The sequence below is a fragment of the Sceloporus occidentalis genome, unplaced genomic scaffold (genome assembly GCF_023333645.1).
Source record: "Sceloporus occidentalis isolate IW3139 unplaced genomic scaffold, rSceOcc1.0.p SCAF_6, whole genome shotgun sequence".
NCBI lineage: Eukaryota > Metazoa > Chordata > Lepidosauria > Squamata > Phrynosomatidae > Sceloporus > Sceloporus occidentalis.
In genome coordinates, this window is record NW_028316986.1 from 123331475 (window position 1) to 123355930 (window position 24456).

The 24456-nt window shown below is 40.4% G+C and overlaps 1 protein-coding gene across 3 annotated transcripts in view; it reads left to right on the top strand.

The window, feature by feature from the left end:
- The window catches only part of PHIP (PHIP subunit of CUL4-Ring ligase complex), a 92418-nt gene that overhangs the window by 40909 nt on the left and 27053 nt on the right, over positions 1-24456 (top strand). For all 3 annotated transcript variants that reach the window (XM_089530876.1, XM_089530878.1, XM_089530879.1), the window contains 12 exons: positions 1516-1644; positions 3091-3316; positions 3517-3642; positions 4414-4597; positions 4769-4892; positions 11482-11622; positions 13060-13136; positions 16193-16424; positions 18573-18692; positions 22360-22467; positions 22656-22780; positions 23780-23862. In XM_089530876.1, the coding sequence (XP_089387002.1) occupies positions 1516-1644; positions 3091-3316; positions 3517-3642; positions 4414-4597; positions 4769-4892; positions 11482-11622; positions 13060-13136; positions 16193-16424; positions 18573-18692; positions 22360-22467; positions 22656-22780; positions 23780-23862 (1675 nt within the window). The remainder of the gene's footprint in view (positions 1-1515; positions 1645-3090; positions 3317-3516; positions 3643-4413; positions 4598-4768; positions 4893-11481; positions 11623-13059; positions 13137-16192; positions 16425-18572; positions 18693-22359; positions 22468-22655; positions 22781-23779; positions 23863-24456) is intronic.

Here is a 24456-nt window from a genome sequence, read left to right on the forward strand (position 1 = left end):
TCCTACAAAACATTGCTTCCTACAGTTAGACAGGCCTTCTCATGCAGTTCCTTATGCAACATGATAACTACCTCCAATTTCAGTCTTCTCAAGCATATTGAACAATATATAGGCCCAGCCAGCCAGCCTTTGCCTTGGCCCCTGTCATGTGGCTGCTTTGCTATGGCTCAACTGCTCAGACTGCTTTCTCTCTGGAGCAGAGCAGCCACGTGACTGGAGCCGAGGCAAAGGCTGGCTGGATGGGCCATTCAATCTGCTCAATCTGCAAACTGGTGGGAAGAAGCAGGAGAAAAGCCTTCCATGGTCCTCTTGCACCTCTGAGTTAAGATTTAACAGATATTGTAATTGTTAATGGTTCAGTGTTCAGATATTATTTATTCTTACATCATTATTATTATTTTTTTAAATCTTGTGTTAAGTCTTGAGGATCTATGGCAACTGTATATATTTAAAATCCCTGGTAAAGAAAAGGTTAAGAACCACTGACCTACTACTTTGTCTTCTCAGTCAGAAATAGGACTATATATCATTCTGTTTCCAAGGATTTTAATATTCTGTTGATTGGATTATTTGGGGAAGAAATCCCCACTCCCTTGCTTACATTGCTGCTTCATAGACTTGCAGTAGTCAGGAGGAAGGAAGATGTTTTTGCTCTAGTTCTACTGAAATTGTTTTGCAACAGGGAATATTGGTAGTGTACTCAGGTTATGAAAGTTCAGAGTGGTGATTGGTCACCTGTGCTTGATTGACAGGTTACAGGGAAAAACAAAAACCCATTTGTTCTGGATTAATGGAAGTGGAAAACAGAAAATGAGTATCAGGTAAAATTCTTTTTAAAATATTTGCAGTACCTTAGATGAGTTGCAAGCAGTCAAATACAGTGCTTGGGTTCCACTCAGTAATCAGCTTTTTCAGGTATCTATGTAGCTTATTTAAGTACAGTAGCAAAGGCTATGGAGAATTCCTCCAATAAACCAGGAAGACCAAGAATTATTGCTAACTGGAATCGGTATGTAAATTGTTATTTAGGCATGAGGAGAAACCACAGGTGTTATCTAGGCATAAAGAGGAACCACAAGAAAGTGTTCTGCTGATATTTGGTGGAGTATTATTTTCCTTATTTATTTTGACAGTTAAAAGTAATAGACGACTGATTCTAAACGGGTTTACTCAGAAATAAAGTCAGTGAAACTTGTTTCTTAGGCATACATTTTCAGAATTGCACTTTATGTAGAGAACATACAGTAGAGGAAAAATATCGTCAAAGACAGTGTAAACCTATTCAGATAACTTTATATGATTTATTAAAATGTCATGAAATAGAAAATGTAGCCTCAATTCATGCACAGTTTGCCTGATTTTGTTTATAAATGATATGACAAAATAAATGACATGTTGAATATAGTTCCCATCTAACTGCATACCTCTTTTAAATAGGTTTATCATGGACACATGCTTGAAATTAAGAGTGCAGATTACTAGTATTCTGTTAATTTGTTTGCTGCTGTATTTCAGATTGAAGGACAAGGACATGGGGCAGTTTTTGACTGCAAGTGTTCTCCTGATGGCCAGCATTTTGCTTGTACGGATTCTCATGGACATCTTTTGATATTTGGCTTTGGCTCCAGCAGTAAATATGACAAGGTAACTAAATTTATTTAACCTGGTTTTGTACAAGAATTATAAACTGTCTTTTCTGTTAGTCCCATGATCTTCCAACCTGACTGAAATCTATACACATATTGTTATACAGTCCTTCCTCTATTCTCACAGTCTTCGGATCCGCATCCCTCACTTATGCGTGAACGAAGGGAGAATGAATGGGGCGTGTGCTCGCGTCTGTGCACCTGCACCTATATTCAAGCCAATGGGGCTTGAATATAGGCAAAACTCTGTTTTCATGAGGGGGTCCAGAATGGATCCCCTGTGAAAAAGGAGGGGAAACTGTCTTTAGTCTTCATTTTCTCTTTTTGTAACTAAAGCACCTGAGAGATGTTTCTGTAGTTCATGGCTGCTTAATGACTGTTCTGAAATAACTACTTATACTATGTAAGGATAAATACTATGAAAATAAGCTGCTAAAGAAAATAAAACATGCCCTTTAGTCCATGATTGAAATAATAATAAAGTGAAACAGGTATCTTTATTCTTAATGCAAGCTTCCTGGTACTACAAGTTGAGCATTCCTTTTCTGAATCTCTTGGGACTAGAAGTGTTCCACATTTCAGATTTTTTTATTTTGAATTTTGAATTTTGAAATACCTATATTTGCATAGACATAACAAGGCTGAAGAGAGACTGAGGAGCTGTGAAATGGAAGGAGACATGGATTCCTGCCATTTCACAGATCGTCTCATCTCTCTCCAGCCTTACAAATAGAGTAGAGGTATGTACTATGTTGTTTGTGTCATGGCTCAAAAGGTTTGGGGTTTTGGACTAGCGAGGATTTTGGAATTCTGGATAAGGAATACTTAGCCTGCATTTTATCTAGGATGTGGTGATACAGTTTTAATGATTTTACAGTGGTAGTTCTGCAGTTCTTGTTTTTCTTTTAATGCTTCATTTGGGAAGCATTTTATCTTGGTCCTCCATGAAGAAGATTCTTTAAAAGGGGGATTGGAGTGTACCTTGCACTTGCTCTTTGGGGATGTTTGGATCGGCTGCTGTCTCCTAGGCCATTCAGGGTTTTTTTCAAAATTGATTAAATACATTAAGGTGAAACCTGTTGTTCTCTGGATGTCAGTGAACTATTGCCATTGGCTACTTATGGCCAGGGTTGATGGGAAATGAAATGCAACACCACTTGGGAACCAACAGGTTCACACTGTAGTATAATTGGTGTATTATTTGATGGGAGGCTAATAGTGAATATCTGATGGAGATCTCTGGTCAGCTAGTTCTTGAAAGAGATGTTTAAAACTAATAATAACAAACCATAGTGTTTGTTAATTTTAACCATTAAAATTAATTTCAGTTGAATGGTAAATAAAATCTGGTAAAAATCACTTCTGCTTTCTACTGTATCTTCTAGCGGTTATGACTGCATTTTTGTAAAATTGTTTCTGAATACTACTTTGTATCTATTTACAGATAGCAGATCAGATGTTCTTTCACAGCGATTATCGGCCTCTTATCCGTGATGCCAACAATTTTGTGTTGGATGAACAGACACAACAAGCACCACATCTCATGCCTCCCCCATTTTTGGTTGATGTGGATGGTAATCCTCATCCATCAAGATATCAGAGATTAGTTCCAGGACGTGAAAACTGTAGAGAGGAGCAACTTATTCCTCAGATGGGGGTAACTTCCTCAGGTATACCTACCTTCAATATTATATGGAACTTTATTGTTTTCTTGAGATGTGAAGAATTTTGTTATGCAAAAATAATAGGTAAATGATCCATGGAGTCTATAACTTGTTAAGTAATGCACATTTATATATTTTGTACATATATGCACAATTATATGTTTTAAATCTGTTAAAGAACTAAATACATGTTCTTCTTTTCATAGGATTGAACCAGGTTTTGAGTCAACAGGTTAGCCCTTTGGACAGCATGATACAAAGACTTCAGCAGGAGCAAGACCAGAGACGGTCTGGAGAGGCTGGAACTAGCAATATTAACATAATTGGCAGGGGTAAAAAAAACACCTTTTTATTTAAAGAGCTGGATAATCAGAATCTGATAATGACATTCAGTATATTATATTTATCAAAAAAAAAAAGAACATTTAAGTATCTTCCTCGTCCTCCTCCTCTTCATCCCTTACAGTTATTTTCCAGTAATGAAAGGTTTTTATGTGTTCTAAACCAGTGGGATTTAATCAGTTACAGAAATTATCAAGGAAACCTAATGAAGTTATATCATGTCACTTATTTTATATTTACAAATTTTATGGTTGAATATTGTGGACTCATGGTAGTGTGCTAGCAGAAGATTTAATTCAGGTTACCTAAACTGTCTTTTAAGTAAGAGCATTTTCTTCTTAGCTGTGAAAAATATGTCTTCAGGGTGATGTGGAGTTTTCATCTCTGTGTAATTGTACTGACTTGGGTCCTTAATTTCTCTTCCATAAACCCAAGAACTTTTTCCATTTATGGAAGGAGCTCCAATTCAGTAGCACCTTTCAGTGTTAAAGAGTAAGGGAGAATATTTTTGTACAATCCCACATCCTCTGATATCACTTTCACTGCTGTTCAAAAAGGTCTTCCAACCATCTGGAACAGTGAACACAGGAGGAATGGGAAAGGGGCATCCTCTCCCCTTCAATCATTCTGTGAGTTAGATTTGGTCATAGGATCCAGGTTATTAACTTTACACTCATGTTTCTAATTACTGCAGATTTTATCTGTGTTTCTCAGCATAATCTCAAAAAATCTTGGTTGATAATTTTGTTTTTGTTTTATAGGTTCTGTAAATGCCACCTCAGAAGTCCATTCACCACCAAATGTAGGATTAAGACGCAGTGGACAGATTGAGGGAGTACGACAGATGCACAGCAATGCACCAAGAAGTGAAATAGCTACTGAAAGGGACCTAGTGGCATGGAGTCGAAGGGTTGTGGTGCCAGAGCTAACAGCAGGAGTAGCCAGGTAAATACAGCATTTATGGTGTGAAAGCTGTAAATTTACATTTCTAGATTTCAATTTATCTGTTTGATAGAGCAGATTGGAGTGGCTGGGGTGTTGGTTTACAGCAATTTGAAGCTAATAATTCACTTAATATAGAAATAAATTCATATTAACATCAAATCTTCTTTGTAGTCGGCAGGAAGAATGGCGAACAGCTAAGGGAGAAGAAGAAATAAAGATCTACAGGTCAGAAGAGAAAAGAAAACATATTACAAGTCATGTTGTAAGAGAGAACAAGATACCTTCTTTACCTAAGGTATGCAGCACACTTACTCTCCATAATGCAAAATGTCATGGGTACTGGAATCCTAAAAGAGTTACTTAGAGAGGTAGACTTGATCAGAATTAGCAGGAATCACTGTGGAGTAGATTTGATTAGTATTGAGCTAGAAATTAAAGATTCAACACATCAAGATTTCACACAAGCCAAAGCTAGTCTTATGGAAAGCTTGAAAGTAGGCTGATATAAAATAATGTAGCCATGTATGACTCAGATCATTATACTGTATCAGTTACTGATTTAAAAAAAAAAATTACCGTAAGTGAGAATTACAGTACTTTGGTGGCACAGCAGTTAAATGCCTGTACTGCAGCCACTAACTCACAGACTACAAGGTTGTGAGTTCAGTACCAGCCAGGGGCTCAGGGTCGACCCAGCCTGGCATCCTTCCAAGAGCACTAAATGAGTAGCCAGCTTGTTGGGGGCAATTAGCTTACACATTCTAAACCATTTAGGGGGTGCTTAAATGCACTGATAAGCAGTATAAAAATGTACTTGCTATTGCTATCTAAAAATAATGTTTCTTTGCATTAATATATGTACACATACTGAAACAGGATAAAAAGCCTGTATTGAAAGACTTCTGAAAAGCCTTTGCATCTTTTGAATCATTATACCTTGAAGAAAGATTTATAAGAATTGCTGCAGTGATTTTATTGTATGTATTTTACTTGTACTGAATAAATAGTCGAAAAGTTATTGTTACTTGTATGGAAGCTCAGGATAGTGAAATAAAACATGGTAGAGTGTGATATTAAAGTAGTTCTGAACATGTTGTTGGACTGGGGGCTGAAGTTGTGAAGACAAAGGTCTTGAACGAGGCACAGATATAAACTAAAAGCGGGCTGCTTGTGGCCTTATAGCTGTTGCTGAATCATAAGACAATTATTATTGCCTGTGTTAGCCAAGGCGTATGGGAATTGCTATATAACAGTCTTCTGGAAGGCTATAAGTTTGTCCTCTCTTAATTCAAACTACTCTGTGAGTTATGCTGAACTTTTAGATATTGGCAATTTTTGTATTGCACCCAAAATAAATTGTGCTCAACATGGGAGGATGGTGGATCTAAATGGTTTCTGGAGGTTCTTGGGAATTTTATTTTCATTCAGGTTTGGAGTTCTGTTGACGGCTGGACTCTGGAGTGGAAATGGCCCAGACAATTGATATACCTGATCTGGAATAGCTTCTTTCTGCTCCCAGAGCTCAGCTAGTTTATTGATGGCTTAAGGTGCTAGCAACAGTGAAATGGCACTGATGACAACGAGCGTGGTGGTGGTGGTGGTGCTGGAAAGTATCATGGTTCGTTCAATCAAGCATGAGATAAGGACCCTCTTTGTCTGTTCTGTTAATGATGTAGCATTACATCTACTCAGTTTGGGTGGAGGTTTTTTATTTTTGCTTTTTGACCCTATTGGGGAGATCATAATCTTATTAATTTACTTGTCACATTGTGGACAAAGTTGTTTTAATCTACTCCCACTTAGATGCTGCATGGTAGAATACTACTAGTAACTGAACCTTCAGCATTTCATTGTCCAGTTCTGGTAAATACTTTGCCATTTGTGCAGTTTGGTGTCTTGTACAAGATTCTTCAAGTAGTGAGACTGGATGTGTATGCTGCATATCCTAGCTAATGTAGTCTAAAAAAGTGAGTGGTGGGCGTAGTGGACCCCCCACCTGCAAGGATGCCCTTTTGCCTTCTCTTAAATGGCCTTCTAGCAGATTGTTAACACCTTTAGAAAGATTTTTTTTCTAAAGAATAATTCAGCTCTCTCACTGAATTATTTTTTAACTTGCTAGGAGTTGCCTGATCAAACTGTTTTAATATAGTCCTGTTTTTAATATTTTATTATTTTGCAGTTGTTTTAAATATTGTTGTAAACCGATTTGAGCTCTGTTGAGAAGAGAAAGAATATACAAGTAAATGTTTTTAAAATACGTGAAATAGGTGCTAATGATTAAGGACACATTATAGGAAACCTTGGAAACGTGCCTTTCTTCTTGAATAAATATTTATTCATAAACATGAAATTTAGTTGATGTTTGTCTGTGTACAATGTGGGACCTCAGGTCTTAGAAACTCCTCTCCAGCACTGAGAAAGTGGGAGGAGACTTAGTAATAATATTCCCATAATACATAGTTTTAAAACTGTTGGGAATAAGAACAAAATATCTGGGAGAATAGAAATTAATTTTAATATTGTGCAAGATCATAGCATTGGTGACTTTTTCTTGAAAAATATGAATGGAGGGATGCTTGTTATTCTTTGCTATTGTGAGCAAAACCAAGAGAAGATCACTTGTGGACAGAGCCTCATTAGATTAGAGGACCAGATTTGGGACACCTGGGAAGAAGGTGGAGTGAGGGGCGTGTTCGGGCAGCAACACGCTAAAACCAGCCCGCTGGACTCCTCCTTCACCATGCCTCCCTCTCCTTCCGAACTTTGGGCCAGGGGCTGCGCTGCTGCCGGGCGGCTCTCTCTGGGGTGTCGGAGGTGCACATCTGCGCACCGCCCCAGGGAGGCCGCCCACGGACTGTTTGGAGGACTCCTCTTTGCTTTGCCTGCGGCTCCAAGGCGGCTCCGGAGGACCAGATTTGGGACACCTGGGAGGAAGGTGGAGTGAGGGGCGTGTTGGGGCAGCAACACGCTAAAACCAGCCCGCTGGACTCCTCCTTCACCACGCCTCCCTCTACTTCCGGACTTTGGGCCAGGGGCTGCGCTGCTGCCGGGCGGCTCTCTCTGGGGTGTCGGAGGTGCACATCTGCGCACCGCCCCAGGGAGGCCGCCCACGGACTGTCTGGAGAAGGGACTTGCGTTACAGGGGAAGGCGAGATCGATGCGTCATATCCATCTCTCCTTCCTGTCCCTCCCCCAACCAAAGGGACCTGAGGGTCACTCCAACCGTGCCACAAACCCTGTCGCTGCTCCTGTGCAATGCCAGGTCGATTAATAACAAGTCCCACATAATCTACGACTTACTGGATGACAGCAAGTGCGACCTGGCTTGCATTACCGAAACCTGGCTTGGGCCTGAAGGGGATGCTGTGTGGGCACAGGCCCTCCCTGCCGGGTTCTCGGTGAAGGACCAGCCCAGGTTAGGTGGGCGGGGGGTGTGTGGCCTTGATACATAAGAACACCTTGCCTGTTACCAGGAACCACATCCGACAGACTTCCTTTATCGAGTGTATTTACCTGACCCTAAAGGCTAGGGACAGTCTAGGGATTCTGTTGGTGTATCGGCCACCCCGTGCGCTAACGGACTCCCTTAACGAGCTGACACAGTTGGTCGCGGAGCTGATGCTGGAGACACTCAGGCTGCTAGTCCTGGGTGACTTCAGCATCCCCTTCGCGACCAACTATGTTCCATCCGGTGCGGCTCGGGAATTCATGGATACCATGACGGCCATGGGCCTGTCCCAGCTGATTTCGGGTCCAACGCATTTTGCGGGTAATACACTGGATTTGGTTTTTTGTTCGGATGCGGAAAATCCGTGGGCGGAAATAACCAATATTTCCCCCCTGTCATGGACGGATCATTTCCTGGTGGAGGCAAAAATCAAGGCCTCTACCCAGATCCCCCCCGGGGGTGGTGGACCTATTAGGATGGTCCACCCTCGAAGGCTGATGGAACCCAAAAGGTTCCAGGAAGCCCTAGAGGGATACATGGTTGGAAGTGACGGTGACTCTGTTGATGCCCTGACAGGTACCTGGAATACCGGTCTTTCTAGGGCTATACACAGTATCGCTCCCAAGCGCCCTCTCAGGCCTGCTTCCAAACGTAAGCCTTGGTACACGGAAGCTCTCCGGGCGAGGAAGCGGGACCTGCGACGGCTAGAGCATCGCTGGCGGAAACACCTACGCTTAGCCGACATGGCTCTCCTAGACCGCCCGTTGGAGGACTATGGAGAGGCGATACGAGTAGCTAAGAACTCATTCTATGGTGCTCGTGTCGCGTCCGCGGAGTCGCGTCCAGCAGAGTTGTTCAGGGTGGTCAGGGAGCTAACTCAGCTCCCTCCCACTCTGAACCAGATCTTTGAACCTTCGAAGGCCTGCTGTGACCAATTTAACAACTTCTTCGCGGATAAAACCTCTCGGATAAGCGAAGGTCTTAACGCCGGCATTAGGGCAGAACCTAGGGTAGAGGCATCCAGAGCCTCCGTGGACTCCATTAAACTGGATCAGTTTGAGTTGGTCAGTACCGATGATGTGGACAAGATCCTTGGAAGCGTTCGGAAGACAACTTGCTCTCTCGATCCCTGTCCCTCATGGCTGGCGGCGCAGGGGGGACCGACAGTAACTTCATTGTTACGTCGGATTATTAATACATCCTTGAGGGAAGGGCAATTTCCAACCAATTTGAAATTGGCCATTGTAAAACCTTTGTTAAAAAAGCCCTCCCTCGACCCCCTGATACATAATAATTATCAGCCAGTTTCGCTGCTGCCATTCCTGGGGAAGGTGATTGAGAGGGCGGTTGCAATCCAGCTTCGATCGATCTTGGATGAAACGGATTATCTGGACCCATTTCAAACTGGCTTTCGGGCAGGTTACGGGGTTGAGACGGCCATGGTCGCCTTGGTCGATGATCTCCGTCTGGGCATCGACAGGGGAAGCGTGTCCCTGTTGGTGCTCTTGGACATCTCAGCGGCTTTCGATACCATAGACCATGGTATCCTTCTGGAGCGCCTGGTAGAGGTGGGGATCGGGGGCACTGCGCTCCAGTGGTTCCGGTCCTACCTCTCTGGGAGGTTCCAGATGGTGCAGCTGGGAGACGTGTGCTCCGATAAGAGGGCCCTCACAACTGGGGTCCCTCAAGGAGCCATTCTGTCTCCCATGCTTTTCAACATTTACATGAAACCGCTGGGAGAGATCATCCGGAGACATGGGGCGCGGGGTTATCAGTATGCTGATGACACCCAAATAGTCTTCTCTATGTCTCCGACTGATGCAGTGACTGAGGATGGCGTCTCTCCTCGTGGCCTGTCTGGAGTCGGTAATGGGCTGGATGAGGGAAAACTGACTCAGTCTGAATCCAGAGAAAACGGAGGTACTTGTGATAGGTTCTCCTGGTCCAGGAATGGCGGTGGTTCCACCTTTCCTGAACGGGATCACGCTTCCTGTGAAGGACTCCGTGCGCAGTCTGGGGGTGCTTCTTGACTCATTGCTTCACCTTACAGCTCTCAGGTGAATGCGACGGTCAAGAGCACATGTTATCAGCTTCGGCTTATTTGCCAGCTGCGCCCGTACCTGGCCCAGAGAGACCTTGAAACGGTGGTACATGCTCTGGTAACCTCTCGATTGGATTTCTGCAATGCGCTCTACATGGGGCAACCCTTATACCACACCCGGAAGCTACAGATGGTACAGAATATGGCAGCCAGACTGGTCACTGGTACCTCCAGGGCCAGTCATATTACACCTATACTAAAAGAGTAGCATTGGCTGCCCATCTGCTTCCGGGCACAGTACAAGGTGTTGGTGATAACCTATAAAGCCCTATATGGCTTGGGCCCAGGATACCTGAAGGACCACCTCTCTCCATACATTCCGCCCCGCACCCTCAGAACTTCTGGGCAGCAACTACTGAGGGCCCCAGGGGCCAGACTAGCCTCCACTATGAGGAGGTCGTATTCCATCGTCGCCCTGGCCCTCTGGAATACGCTGCCCATAGAGCTCCGCTCGGCTACCTCCCTGGCTCAGTTTAGAAGGGAGTTAAAAACCTTCTTATTTCAATCAGCATTCCCCGAAGCAAGCTCCAACTAGTCTTCCCCCTTTGACGGCAGTGGTAGCTGGCTGACAGGGTTTTAATTTGATTTTAATATGCTGTGTAGTATCTCTACTGTGTTTTATGATGTAATTGTACTGTGTTATTAACATGTTGTTCACCGCCCTGATCGTTGGAAGGGCGGTATACAAATAAAATTTTTATTTATTATTATTATTATTTACCTGAAACCTGTTCTTTGCAATAATAGATCTATATTTTAATGTAGGATATCATAATAAAAAGTAGCATGCTTCATAAAAAGTATAATGTGTTTAATAAAAAGTATGGTTGTTCGTGAATTCATTTTATAGCAGTGTGCATCAGATAATGTTTATACAGATATTTATGTAACTTTATACTGTGTTTCAGTCTGTTTATAGGATATCTGGTGATTTCTAACACTTGAATGTTCAGATAGCAATATTAACAGAGAAGCATAGGAAACTGCCCCATATCGAGTCAAACTATTTGTTCGTCTAATTCAGAATCACCTGTAGTGACTGGCATTGTATCGCCAGGACAGAGTGCTCTTTCTTAGTTGTAGCTAGTGTTGCTAGGGATTGAATATGAGACCTTCTGTATGCAAAGGTGATACATTATTGATGTTCTACAATCCATACATTTTTTTGTTACTTATTATATGTTATGGGTGCTTCATCCTGGTCTTCTCTATTACACAGAATTTAATTTTAGCATATTTTCTCCTATGTTTAAAAATCAATTAACACTGGAATTAAAATTTAATTTCAAATTGTTATTTATTTTTTTAAATAATAGTTATTTTATATCTTCATAGAATCATTCTAACGATCATATATTAGATGCCAGTGATTCAAAAAAACAACAGGCCAATTTACATAACTACCGCACTAGACATGCATTGGAAGAAACTGCAAGGCCAAATGAAGACATGGAAAATGGAAGCAGTTCATCAGATGTAAGATACTAAGCTATATTTAATAAAGACTGTGGTGTTTGTTTGTTTGTTTGTTTGTTTTTCAGGGAGCTTCCATTAGTCTAGTGTTTCACCCCAGTGTTTCTGACATCTCATCTCTGGATGGTACCATTTTCGCTGAAGTCAGCACTCAGAAAATGAATTTTCTGCTAGTATATCTGATCATTAGTTAACGTTCTATTGCTTTTCAATTAGGAGACTTATTTACCTTGAATTGAAAAAGGTTTGCATATACAAAGATATTTGGTAGTATTTAAGTGCAATTTACAAATCTTTGGTAATATCTGAGTGTAATTCCTTTATCTACTGCATTAGGACATCAAAGTCCTGAGCTCTGGGGCTTTTGAATTTAAAAATATTAGTTTGGAGTAATAACACAAGCTTAAGTGTTGAGATAAGTTTAATGCTCATTTGTGTGCTTGATCTACATTCTCCTTTTTTCCATGAATGAGATTCAAGTAAACCTACAATAAAATAAAATTGTTATGTTAAAAATATAAAGCAACATTTCAGAACTTATTAGTAAAATAAAATACAACAGTTAGCATCCCTTTCTATGGCAAAAAAGTAAGTTGTGAAAGAACTGCCTGAATTTACCCGATAGGAAATTCTAGAACCTGGGAACAACCACATCTCTTTCACACCTCCACTAGCAATTGTTAGAAGGTAGCAGAACTGAGAAAACAACATTTTCAAAGACCCCAGCACCTCAGAAGGCTTTAATGGAAAAATATAGTCCTTCAGAGAGACTAGATACAAGCTGTACAGGGTAATCTAGGTCATACCTAGCATTTTGAATTGTATGTGGAATCACACTGGTAGGCAGAGTCGTGGGTAAAATTTTTCATAAAAATGGAAAATCACACTCTCTAGAGGGCATGGTTTTGCCATGGTGGGATGTAGGTTTGGGAGGTAGCCCTTTAGGCCCTGGAAAAGGACAAAAATGCCTCCCAGATGTTGAAAATTGCCCACCATGTCTTAAATTGGGTACCCTTGTATTTGAAGGAGCCTTGAATTAACATTGGGGCAAATACTTTAGCATTTCTTTGGAGCCAAAAGAAATCTGTTTATTGAATGCTTTCATAGGAGGGAGAGTCATCGCCTTTCTTTTACAAGGCATTTATATTTTGGGTTGCTGTGTATTTGTGATAATGGATTAAGATATGTATACTCACATTTCAAAAATAGTTGTGAATATTGTTCTCATTGAACAAGGCTATTGTAAAACTTAATTCTCAATTTCTAATAAAGATGTGTTCTGTAAAGATGAGAAAAAATGTACTAGTATATGAACACACATTTTTTGTGGAAATTTTATGTAAACATACAAATGTGTGGGTGAATGATGTTAAATGGTAGTATTTGTTATTATTAATATAAGCAAAGTCAGCCATAAAGAAAATACTGTTTTGATCCTAGGAGGGAGAAGCAGTTGTTGCCAGCGGTGGAACGTCTGAAGATGAGGGGAAGGCATGGCACAGTGATGGCAGTTCTAGGTAAATGATTGAATGTGAGGATGCATTCTGTCTATATGTAAATCATGTACAGAAAAGCAATGGTGTAAAATCTGGTCCTCCCTTCCTACTCCTCCATTTCCTCCAGCAACAAGGAATATACATTAAAATTAGTCCATAGATGATACTGGTCTCTGGACAAGCCTGCAAAAATGGTCCTTGATGTCTCTACTTTGTTCTGGGGAAAAAGTGGTACTAAAGATAACCTGAAACATCTTTGGCTTGAATGCTCCAAATTTAGCAAGTTTTGGAAGAAGGTCGTACAGCTAATTGCTGCAACAAATCAGAATGTTAAGTGGTACAATGCTTTGCTTCTCTCGTCTCTATTCTAAATATGATAATGCATATTTGCACCACAAAGAATTAATTTTCTTCTTACTTTTGGTGGCATATACGGAAATAGCCCAACAGTCAATGACTTGTCCCTATGCTCCTAGCTAGATAGGATGTGGTCACTTGCGTTGGCCGAGAAACTTGCCTATAATTTAAAACAAGCCAAAGGAGTAAAGACGAGAAACAGTTTTGAATATATGGTTTACCTTTATTGTTTATGCTAATATAGAGGCCTCACATTGGGCCCCTCCTTCCCTGCTGAAATTTTGGAGAAATGTTTTTTTCAAAAAGACTCCTCAATACTTAGTACCTAAAATGTGAAGCCAGGTGATGCTAATTGTTGTTGTTTTTCTTTTCCTTTCTTTGGGGTTTATATTATGATGCTCTTGTTAAAGGGCATGGCTGTTTCTTTTTGTACTACGAAGTTGTAGATTTCAGTAAAAATGCAGGGAGGAGTAAATAATAATAATAATAATAATAATAATAATTTATTTCTATACCGCCCTTCTAAGAAAATCAAGGCGGTTTACAACAAAAATGCATACAACAAAATCCAAAACAGTTAAAACATACAGTAAAAACAGCAACCCAATAACCCAAACTCATGCCAGCTGAACAATGCTGACGAAGGAGGGGGGGAGAGAGTATCCAGGGGTGGAAGTCAGGGGTAAGCCTGCTCGAAAAGATAGGTCTTCAGACCCTTCTTAAATTGGACAAGGGAGGTGGCCGAGCGGAGCTCGACAGGCAGCTAGTTCCAGAGGTTGGGGGCTGAGGTGGTAAAGGCCCTCCTGGTGGTGGTGACTAGTCAAACCTCTGGAGCTCTTAACAATTGCTGCCCAGATGATCTGAGTGTGCGGGGCGGATTGTATGGGGAGAGGCGGTCCTCTAAGTAACCTGGGCCCAAGCCATTTAGGGCTTTATAGGTAATAACCAACAACTTGTATTGCGCCCGGAAACGAATAGGCAGCCAGTGTAGGTCTTTAAGGACCGGTGTTATATGACTGGCCTTGGATGAACCAGTGACCAGTTGTGCTGCCATATTCTGCACTTATTGCAGCTTCCAGGTATGATACAAGGGCTGCCCCATGTAGAGCGCATTGCAGAAATCCAAATGAGAGGTTACCAGAGCATGTACTACAGTTTCCAGGTCCCTCCTGCCCAGGTAGGGACGCAGCTGGCGTATCAGCCGAAGCTGATAACAGGTACTCCTGACTGTCGCATCCACCTGAGATGTAAGGTGGAGCGACGAGTCAAGGAGCACCCCCAGACTGCGTACTGAGTCCTTCACAGGAAGCGTGATCCCATTCAGGACAGGTGGAACCACCACCATCCCTGGGCCGGAAGAACCTATCACAAGTACTTCCGTTTTCTCTGGATTCAGGCTGAGTCTGTTTTCCCTCATCCAGCCCATTACCGACTCCAGACAGGCCACAAGAGGAGAGATGCCATCCTTGGTCACTGCATCAGTTGGAGACATAGAGAAGACTATTTGGGTGTCATCAGCGTACTGATAACCCTGCGTCCCATGTCTCCGGATGATCTCTCCCAGCGGTTTCATGTAAATGTTAAAGAGCATGGGAGACAGAATGGCTCAATAAGCTATATATGTGTTACTTTAATGCAGGGAAATTCACTTTTAAGATACTTTTCTGGTGCTAGTCAATTAAAAAAAAAATCTCATAGTTTGCAATATTGATTACTGTTTAGACAGAAAAAAATTAAGATTTAGACAGAAGAGGAAATGCTCTAGAAAACTTAAATAAGGATCCAAAAGGCTGTTTGCAAATAGGTTTTTTTTTTAACCTTTCTCTTTTAATTGATAATCCATGCCTTCTTTTCTGGTCTACCCTGAAAGCAGAGAGGTTGTCATGTGTGATGTTTTCATAACATGTAGGTGCTGCTGTCCTGAATTCTTCTACTGCTTGCATGTAGACAGTTATTTCTAGGATCTAATCCTGATTTATAATTAATTTTTGGTTATTTTTTTTAATAATAAAGACAATCTAGTGTGAATCAACAACACGGGAGTTTCATTCCTCTGAAAGAGCAGATCTGTAGCTTAGGCTGTTTCTTGAATCAACTCAGTCATTTGAGGTTCAATTAATTTCAGTGGCTGGGCGGACCTTTTAACAGTTGTAGCTGTTTTCCTAAACAATGACTACTTATTGTTAGTGGTAATCTTTAAAGTCCTAAATGGTTTGGAAAACAATATTTGCAGAGACATATCTCCAAATCCATCCGTCTCTGAATTAAACTTATCAGGAGAAGCTCTGCTTCAAGAGCCTTGGGTATTAACAAAGAAGAGAGCATTTTCAGCTGTGGCACTTCAGCAATGGAATCCTCTCCTCATGGATGTATGAAAAATGACTGCTCTGTCAAGGGGAAAGTATCAAATATGTTAATGTTAGTTAACTTTCATTCCTGAAATTGTTTCTGCTCACCTGTTATAATTATATTGTATAATTTTTGAGTGAAATTGAAAGAGCCCCTTTTTCAGTAATATTCAGCACTTAAATTTACCCCATTTCAATTTCAATAAAGTTAGTGTGAGAGTGGGACTCATTCTCAGGATGGCAGGTGGAGCAATCCACTACCTTTGGATTTTACTCCATGCACCATTTTCCTGGACTTCCAATCCAACTGGAAAGTTATATTTTTTTACAATGTGGATAAAACTTGTAATGATTAAATTTTTCTCTTCCCAGTGATTATTCTAGTGATTATTCTGATTGGACAGCAGATGCTGGAATTAATCTGCAACCACCAAAGAAAGTTCCTAAAATCAAAACAAAAAAAGTAGAGAGTAGCTCAGAAGATGAGGAAGGTCCTGAAAAACAAAGGCAAAAGCAGATCAGAAAAGAAAGAAAAAAAGGTATTGAAGAAAAAGATGGTCCAACATCACCAAAGAAAAGGAAACCCAAAGAGAGAAAACAAAAGGTTGTATTATAGCTACAGGATACCTAACATTTAAAAATGCTTCTAGTAATATTGCTTAATTTCTTCTTAGCATTAAATTAATATGAACGATTAATTAATATGAATGCTTTAACACATGTTTACATTATTTGCAAACTGAAAATGTGTATGTGAGATGTCATTTTTAATACATGCTTTAAATTTTGAATATTCATCTGTAATAAGGTCATAGAGTTGGATTAATAGTTCCATTCTGTCATAGAAAATTTAGTTCTTTGGATCTCATTTGTAGCACGCGTTCAGTTCGATTTTTCAATCCATATTTCACAGTAAGGTTTTGATGTTGCTTTGGCTCAGATTTTTCATGCCAAAGATCTGTTTTACTTAGTGTGGTTTGCAGAAATATTTATTCTTCTCCTTCAGCCTTTCCACATTTTGTTATTTTACACACTGGAATTGGAATGAATTTAAATGGCATTGTTGCTGTGTGATGTACACAAGATACTACACAGAACACTATACAAGAAAAACAAAATCGATTTGATAAATGAGAGAATAGTGTACATTGTGTCAGGATCGATGAGTAGAGGAGAGTTCCAGATCAGATCATAATTGACAGCTTGCCAGTTGCCATATTTTATGATAATTTTCTTTAACTTAATTTCTAGATGGATAGTGGGCCCTTGATATCATTAGGGTTTGGTTCCAGAACAACACCCCTCCCCCCAAATAGATAGCAAAATCTGTGAATGCTCAAGTCTCATATTTAGTGGGATAGTAAAATGTATCTGTTCCATAAAATGACAAAATCAAGGTTTGCCTTTGGGGTGTGTGTGTGTGTGTGTGTGTGTGTGTGTGTGAATATTTCAAACCATGGTTGGTTTAATCTGCGGATGACGGAAGGCTGTCTATATTATATCACAAATTGCACCATCCCCAGCCAGCAATTGAACTATGAAGCTGTTGGAGTTTACCCCCCTCCATAGGGAAAGGGACATCAAAAGTTGCAGCTTACATGGTTTATACAAAGTATTATACTCCTCTTGCCAGTGAATTATATGATTTGGTACTTACAAATTACTTCTTCCAAAACAGCTTTCCTTGAAACTCAAGTAACATGGCCTTTTCTCCCTGTCTCAAGGAGAACCAATAGATTTCAAGCCCTCCAGTCTATTGTAATAAAAGCTCAGTTCAGCAAACGCTTGAGCTGCTATAACACCAGAGACTGCTAGATGGTGCTAGCATTTAAGCCATGGCTTTTCTTTTTAAGAGGTTTTTTCTCCCTATGAAAGGCAGCTGTTTACTCACTCTGCTGGGGTCTGTTGCTTGTGCTGTCCTCTTGAGCTTCCCACAGCAGGACATATCCAAAGGCTGTGAGGGCTGAGAGAAGGCTGTCGGCTCCTTCTTTCTGTACTCTATATTCTCTCTTTTGTATTGTTCCTCTACTATCTCATGTTCTCCTCCCCTTTCTCTCCTGCTTGGCATCCTGCCTTTTGAAGGGCTGTTCCATGGCACCACCCTCTGCTCCTCACACCTTCCTTGTTTATATTAGAGCCGAGCAGCTCTCACACATCCTAGAGACCTCAGCCTGAGCATGCTCTAGGGCAGTTCTCTTATTAAATGTACCCCTGTTACATGAGCTTTTACTGGATGACCTGAAAACTCATGCTGTGGAAGAAAACAAACTATGCCTCTAAGGGGCAATATGTTAATCACAGTTAACATAATGCAGTTTTCTCCAAGTTTCTTATCCATGGATTCAAGCATCCACGGCTGGAAAATACTCAAAAAGTATATAAATTTAAAAAAGCAAACCTTGATTTTGCCATTTTATATAAGATACACCATTTCACTATGCTATTGTATCTAGTGAGACTTGAGCATCCATGATGGTATCCATTGGGGGGGGGGGAGAGATCCTGGAACCAAATCCCAGCAGATACCAAGGGCCCATTGTAGTTTTAAACTCTGTGCATAAAAGTAGAATGTCAGGTTTGCTGCTATTGCAATACACTTTCATGTCTCTCCTCTTCCCCCTCCCCCCAACAGGATGTCTAATCAAAGTACAAATTAAATATAGTTTCCTCTAAGTGTTTGGGTGTAAGTGATGCCCTAAAGGCAGTTTCTTGAAGTGGTAGATTTTACTTAGATTTGTGTGGGTTTTTTTAGAGGTTGCCTGTGGGAGTGTTAGCAGAAAATGGCTTGACATTGGAAGAATGGCTGCCTTCAGTGTGGATTACAGATCCTGTTCCCCGCCGATGTCCATTTGTACCACAAATGGGAGATGAGGTATTTCATTTTCTGTCTTCTGTGCTGCCCTTACTCTAGGCTTTCATGTGGCAATGTATTAGGTCATTCTGACAGTCTATCTTTAAAACCAAAATGTTCTGCAGTGGTTCTCAACCTTTGGTCCTTTGTTTGGACTTCAGATCCCTGTGCCAACTTGGGTCCAAAACACACTGCAGAAATAATCCAGTTTGCGACTGCTTTAACTGCCCTGGCTCAGTGCTAGGGAATCCTGGGAACATTAGTTTTGTGAGACATTTAGCCTTATCTGTCAGAGAGCTCTGGTGCCACATTAAACTACAGTTCCCAGATTCCTTAGCACTGAGCCAGAGCATTTAAAGCAGCCTCAAACTCGATTATTTTTGCAATATATATTAGACCTTGGCCAACAGTCAGGAATTATGGGGGTCTTGAGATGTCTAAAGCTTTTCCTTTTTATTTACACACACACACACACACACACACACACACACTTCAAATTGGGCCTGGAAATTGTTCTAAGTGTGGTCTTTTTCTCACTCATCTGAACATGCACTGTAAGCTTCAAAATGCTCACGGTTGAACTCTCTCTTTGTAGATAGTTTTGAGCTTTTGTGGCTTGCTTTTTTAGTGTGTTAAATCACAAATAGTGTAGTATACATAATGTGCCCATAAGTCATTGCTGTATGAAAATTTTGCATATCCCTGTTGGAAAGAGGCACTTGCATAAGATAACGTAGAAATATACAGGAGGTAGCTCTAATGTGAAATGATCATTGTGTCATCATTTTAAAAGTTTTGACAATAGATATGTGTTTCGGAAGCTAAAGCCCAGTTTAAGCAAGAGATCCACAGTTGCATGGAAATCATAGAAGGCACTACCTCAGTTCACAGCTCTCTTTTAAACATTGGCCAAGATACTGTGTGGAAGATGTAGATAGCTAAAGTGACATAGCTATAAGCTATCTCCTGTACTTGACCTGCTAAGATAATAATAATAATAATAATAATAATAATAATAACAACAACAACAGCCACAGCAACTGAAGGAGTGCTGTGGTGCTAATAATAATAATAAATATAAATTATTAATAAACTCTTATAGAACATGGCCACATAGCCCGAAAAACCCACAAAGGAACTATAAATTATTTATTTATATTCCACTTTTTTCTCGCGGATTCAAAGTGGATTACAAAAAAAGATATTGAATACAAAAAATATAGCCTTCCCACCAATTGTAGCACAACAAACATAATAACAATAAAATAGTTATACAAAAGGGCTGCTGAAGGATGACATGTCTAGCCCTCCTACAAGCAAGCCATGGTGTGACATGGTCATAACTGATGTTACAAGATTTTTGCTATATATTTTCTGCCTGCATTCTAGTAACAAATATGATCAAACTAAAAGTGCAGTTACATTATAGAGAGTGCATTTTTCAGAACTGGCTGTTTGATTGTCCTCCTTTGTTTTTGGGGAAAAAAGTTTTACCCCTATGCTAAATCAGAGAATGAGAACACAGCCAAACCTTTTCTTAGTTCTGTATGATGTTTACAGCAGTTTGTGTGAAATAATTATAGGGCCTCTTTTGTTTTCCAAGTATATTATCTTTAGACCCATTTCCGCCTTACAGTTCCAGGGGGCTTTTTTCTTTTCTTTTCTTTTCTTTTCTTTTGTTAAAGTTCATCTTGTTCCTCCAAAAGAGCATGTCACAGCCTGAATGTGCACAGGGCAATTAAAATTTACATACCTAGGACTACGAATCTCTTGTTGGTTTACGTCCTCTTTATTGTGTACGGCAAGATAACTGTTTCCCTCTTAGCCAGTGGCACCACTGAGGTTGGTGTCACTTGGTATAGGTCCTCAAAAGGCTGCAGGTGGTAGAGGACTGTCCCTGTTACCCTTTTCCTACCTTGCTTACTTGGCTGGCTGCACACCATCTGGCCAAAATGCTTTTAGTCTCCAGACGGCCCATTCTGAATGGAAAGCAGCTGCTGCTTGAAGGGGAAGTTCTGTGGCTTCCATAGGGTTCATTTGGTGTGTGGTGCATCTGCTGGGCAAGTGAGAAAGGGAGGTATGCCCTTTCTCACTTGTCCAATAGCCAAGCCAGTCCCTGTACCATCCCACCAGGTGTACATTCCCAAGGGTGTCACACGGTGCAATCTGAACCCCCTGCACCCTCCTAATGATACCACTGTTCTTAGCCATGTGATGGAAGTTTGTATTTCCATAACATATAAATCTCTGCACTTGTCAAAACTAAAGTATGGTCCCCCCTCCATTCTCGTGGTCTTTGGACTCACATTCCTTGCGGGACAAGTGGAGGGAGAATGTATGGGGCATGCACCTGCTCACCCTCACATGCCCACACCTATATTCAAACCAATGGGGCTTGAATATATGCGAAACTCCATTTTTGCGAGGGGGTCCGGAATGGATCCCCCACAAAAAAGGAGGGGTGATTGCATATCACTTTATACTCCACAAAGGCAGTAGGAAACTTCATCTAATGCTTCTTTCTGACATTTGCACATCAGCCACATAATATAACTTTTCACTAGGTGTTACAAATTTAATGGATCAGTATGTGGCAGAAGAGTGTTCCAGTGGTTTTTTATTTTAAAATCTGCTTTTTAAATAGAAAAGTAATGGTCTCATATTTGCTGCTGAACACTTTAAGTGTTTGTAAGTACAGTCTGTTTAAGATATTTTTGGTAGATGAGTTTTACAGGAAGTAGTTCACTAATAGATTAATATCAAGTGCTGTGGACTGTTCCTTAAGTCTCACAGGGAAAGAACTATCAAGGAATTATGTTTGCATTTCTTGTGAGTAAATCCTGTTGTTAGACAGCTCCTTCCGAGGTTTGGAGAATGAAACATTTGTTACTTAACATGTAGGCTTTTACGGTACATAGCAGAGAAAGAGACATCCAGACCCACTCTAGGTGAGGCTTAGGGGCTGAACAGACTGGCAAAAAAGAGCTGGCATTCTGGCAGCTTGGGGGCTTGGCATATGCTCAATGCAACCCAAGCCCCTGGAGGCCACCGTGAAGCTGCCCAACTGACCACATGATGGCAGTGTTGCAGTATTTTGGCGGTATGGCATTTAGATTCTGCATGCCTCCAAAATGCGGAAAAACCTCTGCCACAGTGGCAAAAGCACCAGGGAAATACTAGGTTGAGGCCACAACTTGTGGTTGACATGGCCCTGATCTGGTGCTCAAAGAGGCAGTGGCAAGGCACTCCTTTGGGGCAGTCTGCTTTGCCTCTTAGTCTCTGTCAGTTCAGTTTGTTGTTTGTTATGTAACTTCAAGGCTCACTCTGACTTCTGACCTATCCTGGAGTTTTCTTGGCAATATCTTTTAAGGCAGCTTGCCATTGCCTTCCTCTTAGGCAGAGATAGTGTGATTTGTCCCCCCACTGGGTTTCTTTTTCTGAGTACGGAATTGAACTCTGGCTTCCTGGAGTCCTAGGACAACACTTAGACCACTACCAACACTGCCTCCTTATTAGGTTCTTAATTTTTCTTCCCTGTGCTTGGTTGTGAAAGTACTGGGGAAGGGGCCAGTTATACAATAGTTTAAAATAGGGCATGTTACTCCCTGTCTGGCCTGGGAGACAGTGTTCTGGAATGGATCTTCACAGTAAGTAATCCACGTTTTAAATTCTGCTTTACGTTTTTCAGGTTTACTATTTCCGACAAGGCCATGAAGCATACGTTTCAATGGCAAAGAAGAACAAAATATATAGCATTAATCCCAAAAAACAGCCATGGCATAAAATGGAACTACGGGTATGTCTCTTTCTCATCTCTCTTTTTAATTTTTAATTTTTTTTTAAAAAAAAAAATACCTTGCTACAAACCTACACATATCTACAGGGTAGATCCAACTAGACTTAAAATTAGGATAGCCTTCTTTAGCTGAAGAGGTGGGTTAAAATATTTATATATATATGTGTGTATATTTTTTTTTCTGTTAGGAACAAGAGCTGATGAAGATAGTTGGAATAAAATATGAAGTTGGGCTGCCTACACTTTGCTGCCTTAAACTTGCTTTTCTTGACCCAGATACTGGTAAACTGACTGGAGGATCTTTTACAATGAAGTAAGGAAAATAAAAGTTCACATATAGCTAATGTGGTGTTTAGTCATACAACATAGTGTTTGATAGCTATTGTGGTGTTTAGTCACACAACACAGTGTTTCCTCTTTTGTAATAGATCTGCTGTAGATAAATTAAGAAGTGCTTGTAAAATGAACCTGGTTTAAAAGTAGTTTTCATGTGTTCATACCTTTGAACTTCTGAAAAATAAACTCCTGCTCTTCATGGAGCAGTTGGCATTATAGTCAAATACTAAATTGTTGTTTTGTAAATTTTTGAAATATGCTGTAATGAAATTTATTGAGTTATATTATTGAATAGCATCCATCAGTTTTATTTTTATTTATTTATTTAGGTATTTATATCCCGCCCTTCAGCCCTAATGGCTCTCAGGGCTTACAATATTATTTTTAATCAGACAGTTCCCTGTCCTCAGGCTTACAATCTAAAAGACACGAAACAAAAGGAGAAGAGAATGGTGGAGGGAAAGGGGATGAGGTCTAGTGGTTCTTCTCTCCCTCTAAGGCCTGGACCAAGGCAGATGGATTGGAGGGAGGGCTCTTCCTTCTTCCAGGCTAGCCCTGATGGAGCTGGACCTGCCTGGTGAACTCCCTCTCAGGCTGGCGGATGGCAGTTATGGAGGGAGGAGTCTCCTTCCTCTCAGGCCGGAGGATGGCAGTTATGGAGAGCGGAGTTGAATTACATGTCTCAACAGTAAGGATTCCCTGGGGACCAGGTTGGGGGGGATAGAGCAGGTAGAGGCAGCAGGAGGTAGAGGAAGGGAAAATTCTGTTGTTTGAGTGGCAGCTCACTTCCAGGTTACCTCCATCCACCCCACACTTTTTAATCTGTTCTTGATTGATCTCTGTTAATAAACATATATTTCTAACCCAGGTGAATCTGTTATTTCTGCTAAATTCTATGTTGGAATTGATATGTTTTCAAATATAATTGACTATAAAATAGTAAGCACTGTTTTCATATTATTTTGGTTGTATGTAGGTATCATGATATGCCAGATGTTATAGATTTCCTGGTGTTAAGGCAGCAATTTGATGATGCAAAACACAGACGATGGAACATAGGTGGGTCTCTTAGGATACAATCATATACCAGTGATTGTATGTGTGTGAGTGTGTCAAAATTTCATTTGATTATAACAGAAGTGGGTTATTAGCATGTTTTGAAGGAAACGGTCCTTTTAAGCACCTATACTGTATTAGCAATGTAATATATACAGTTTAATGTAAAGTACAAGATTGAACTGTTTCTAAACAATTTTATCATTATACACTTTATTCTTCTAATGAGTGATGTGTTTTAATACTATAATAGTTTAATTGTATTTTTATGCTCACATTTGTATACTTTTAATTTTATTGTTAATTTAAATTATAAGCCGCTTTGAGTCCCGATTTTAGGGGGAAGTGGGATATAACTAAATAAAAATAAACAGCAACAACACTAAATCAAAATTAGAATGATTAGTTTCTATAATAAACAGTGATCTAGTACATTTGATAGCAATATAGGTTCCTTTTCTATACAATTACACAATGTCTATATGAAAATCTCTAATTTAATAAACTGATAAATAACAAATCGTGAATTTGAAAATTAACTAAGGGACGAAACGGCTTCCTGGTAGTTTGGGGGCATCTCGTTTAGATGATGCATAC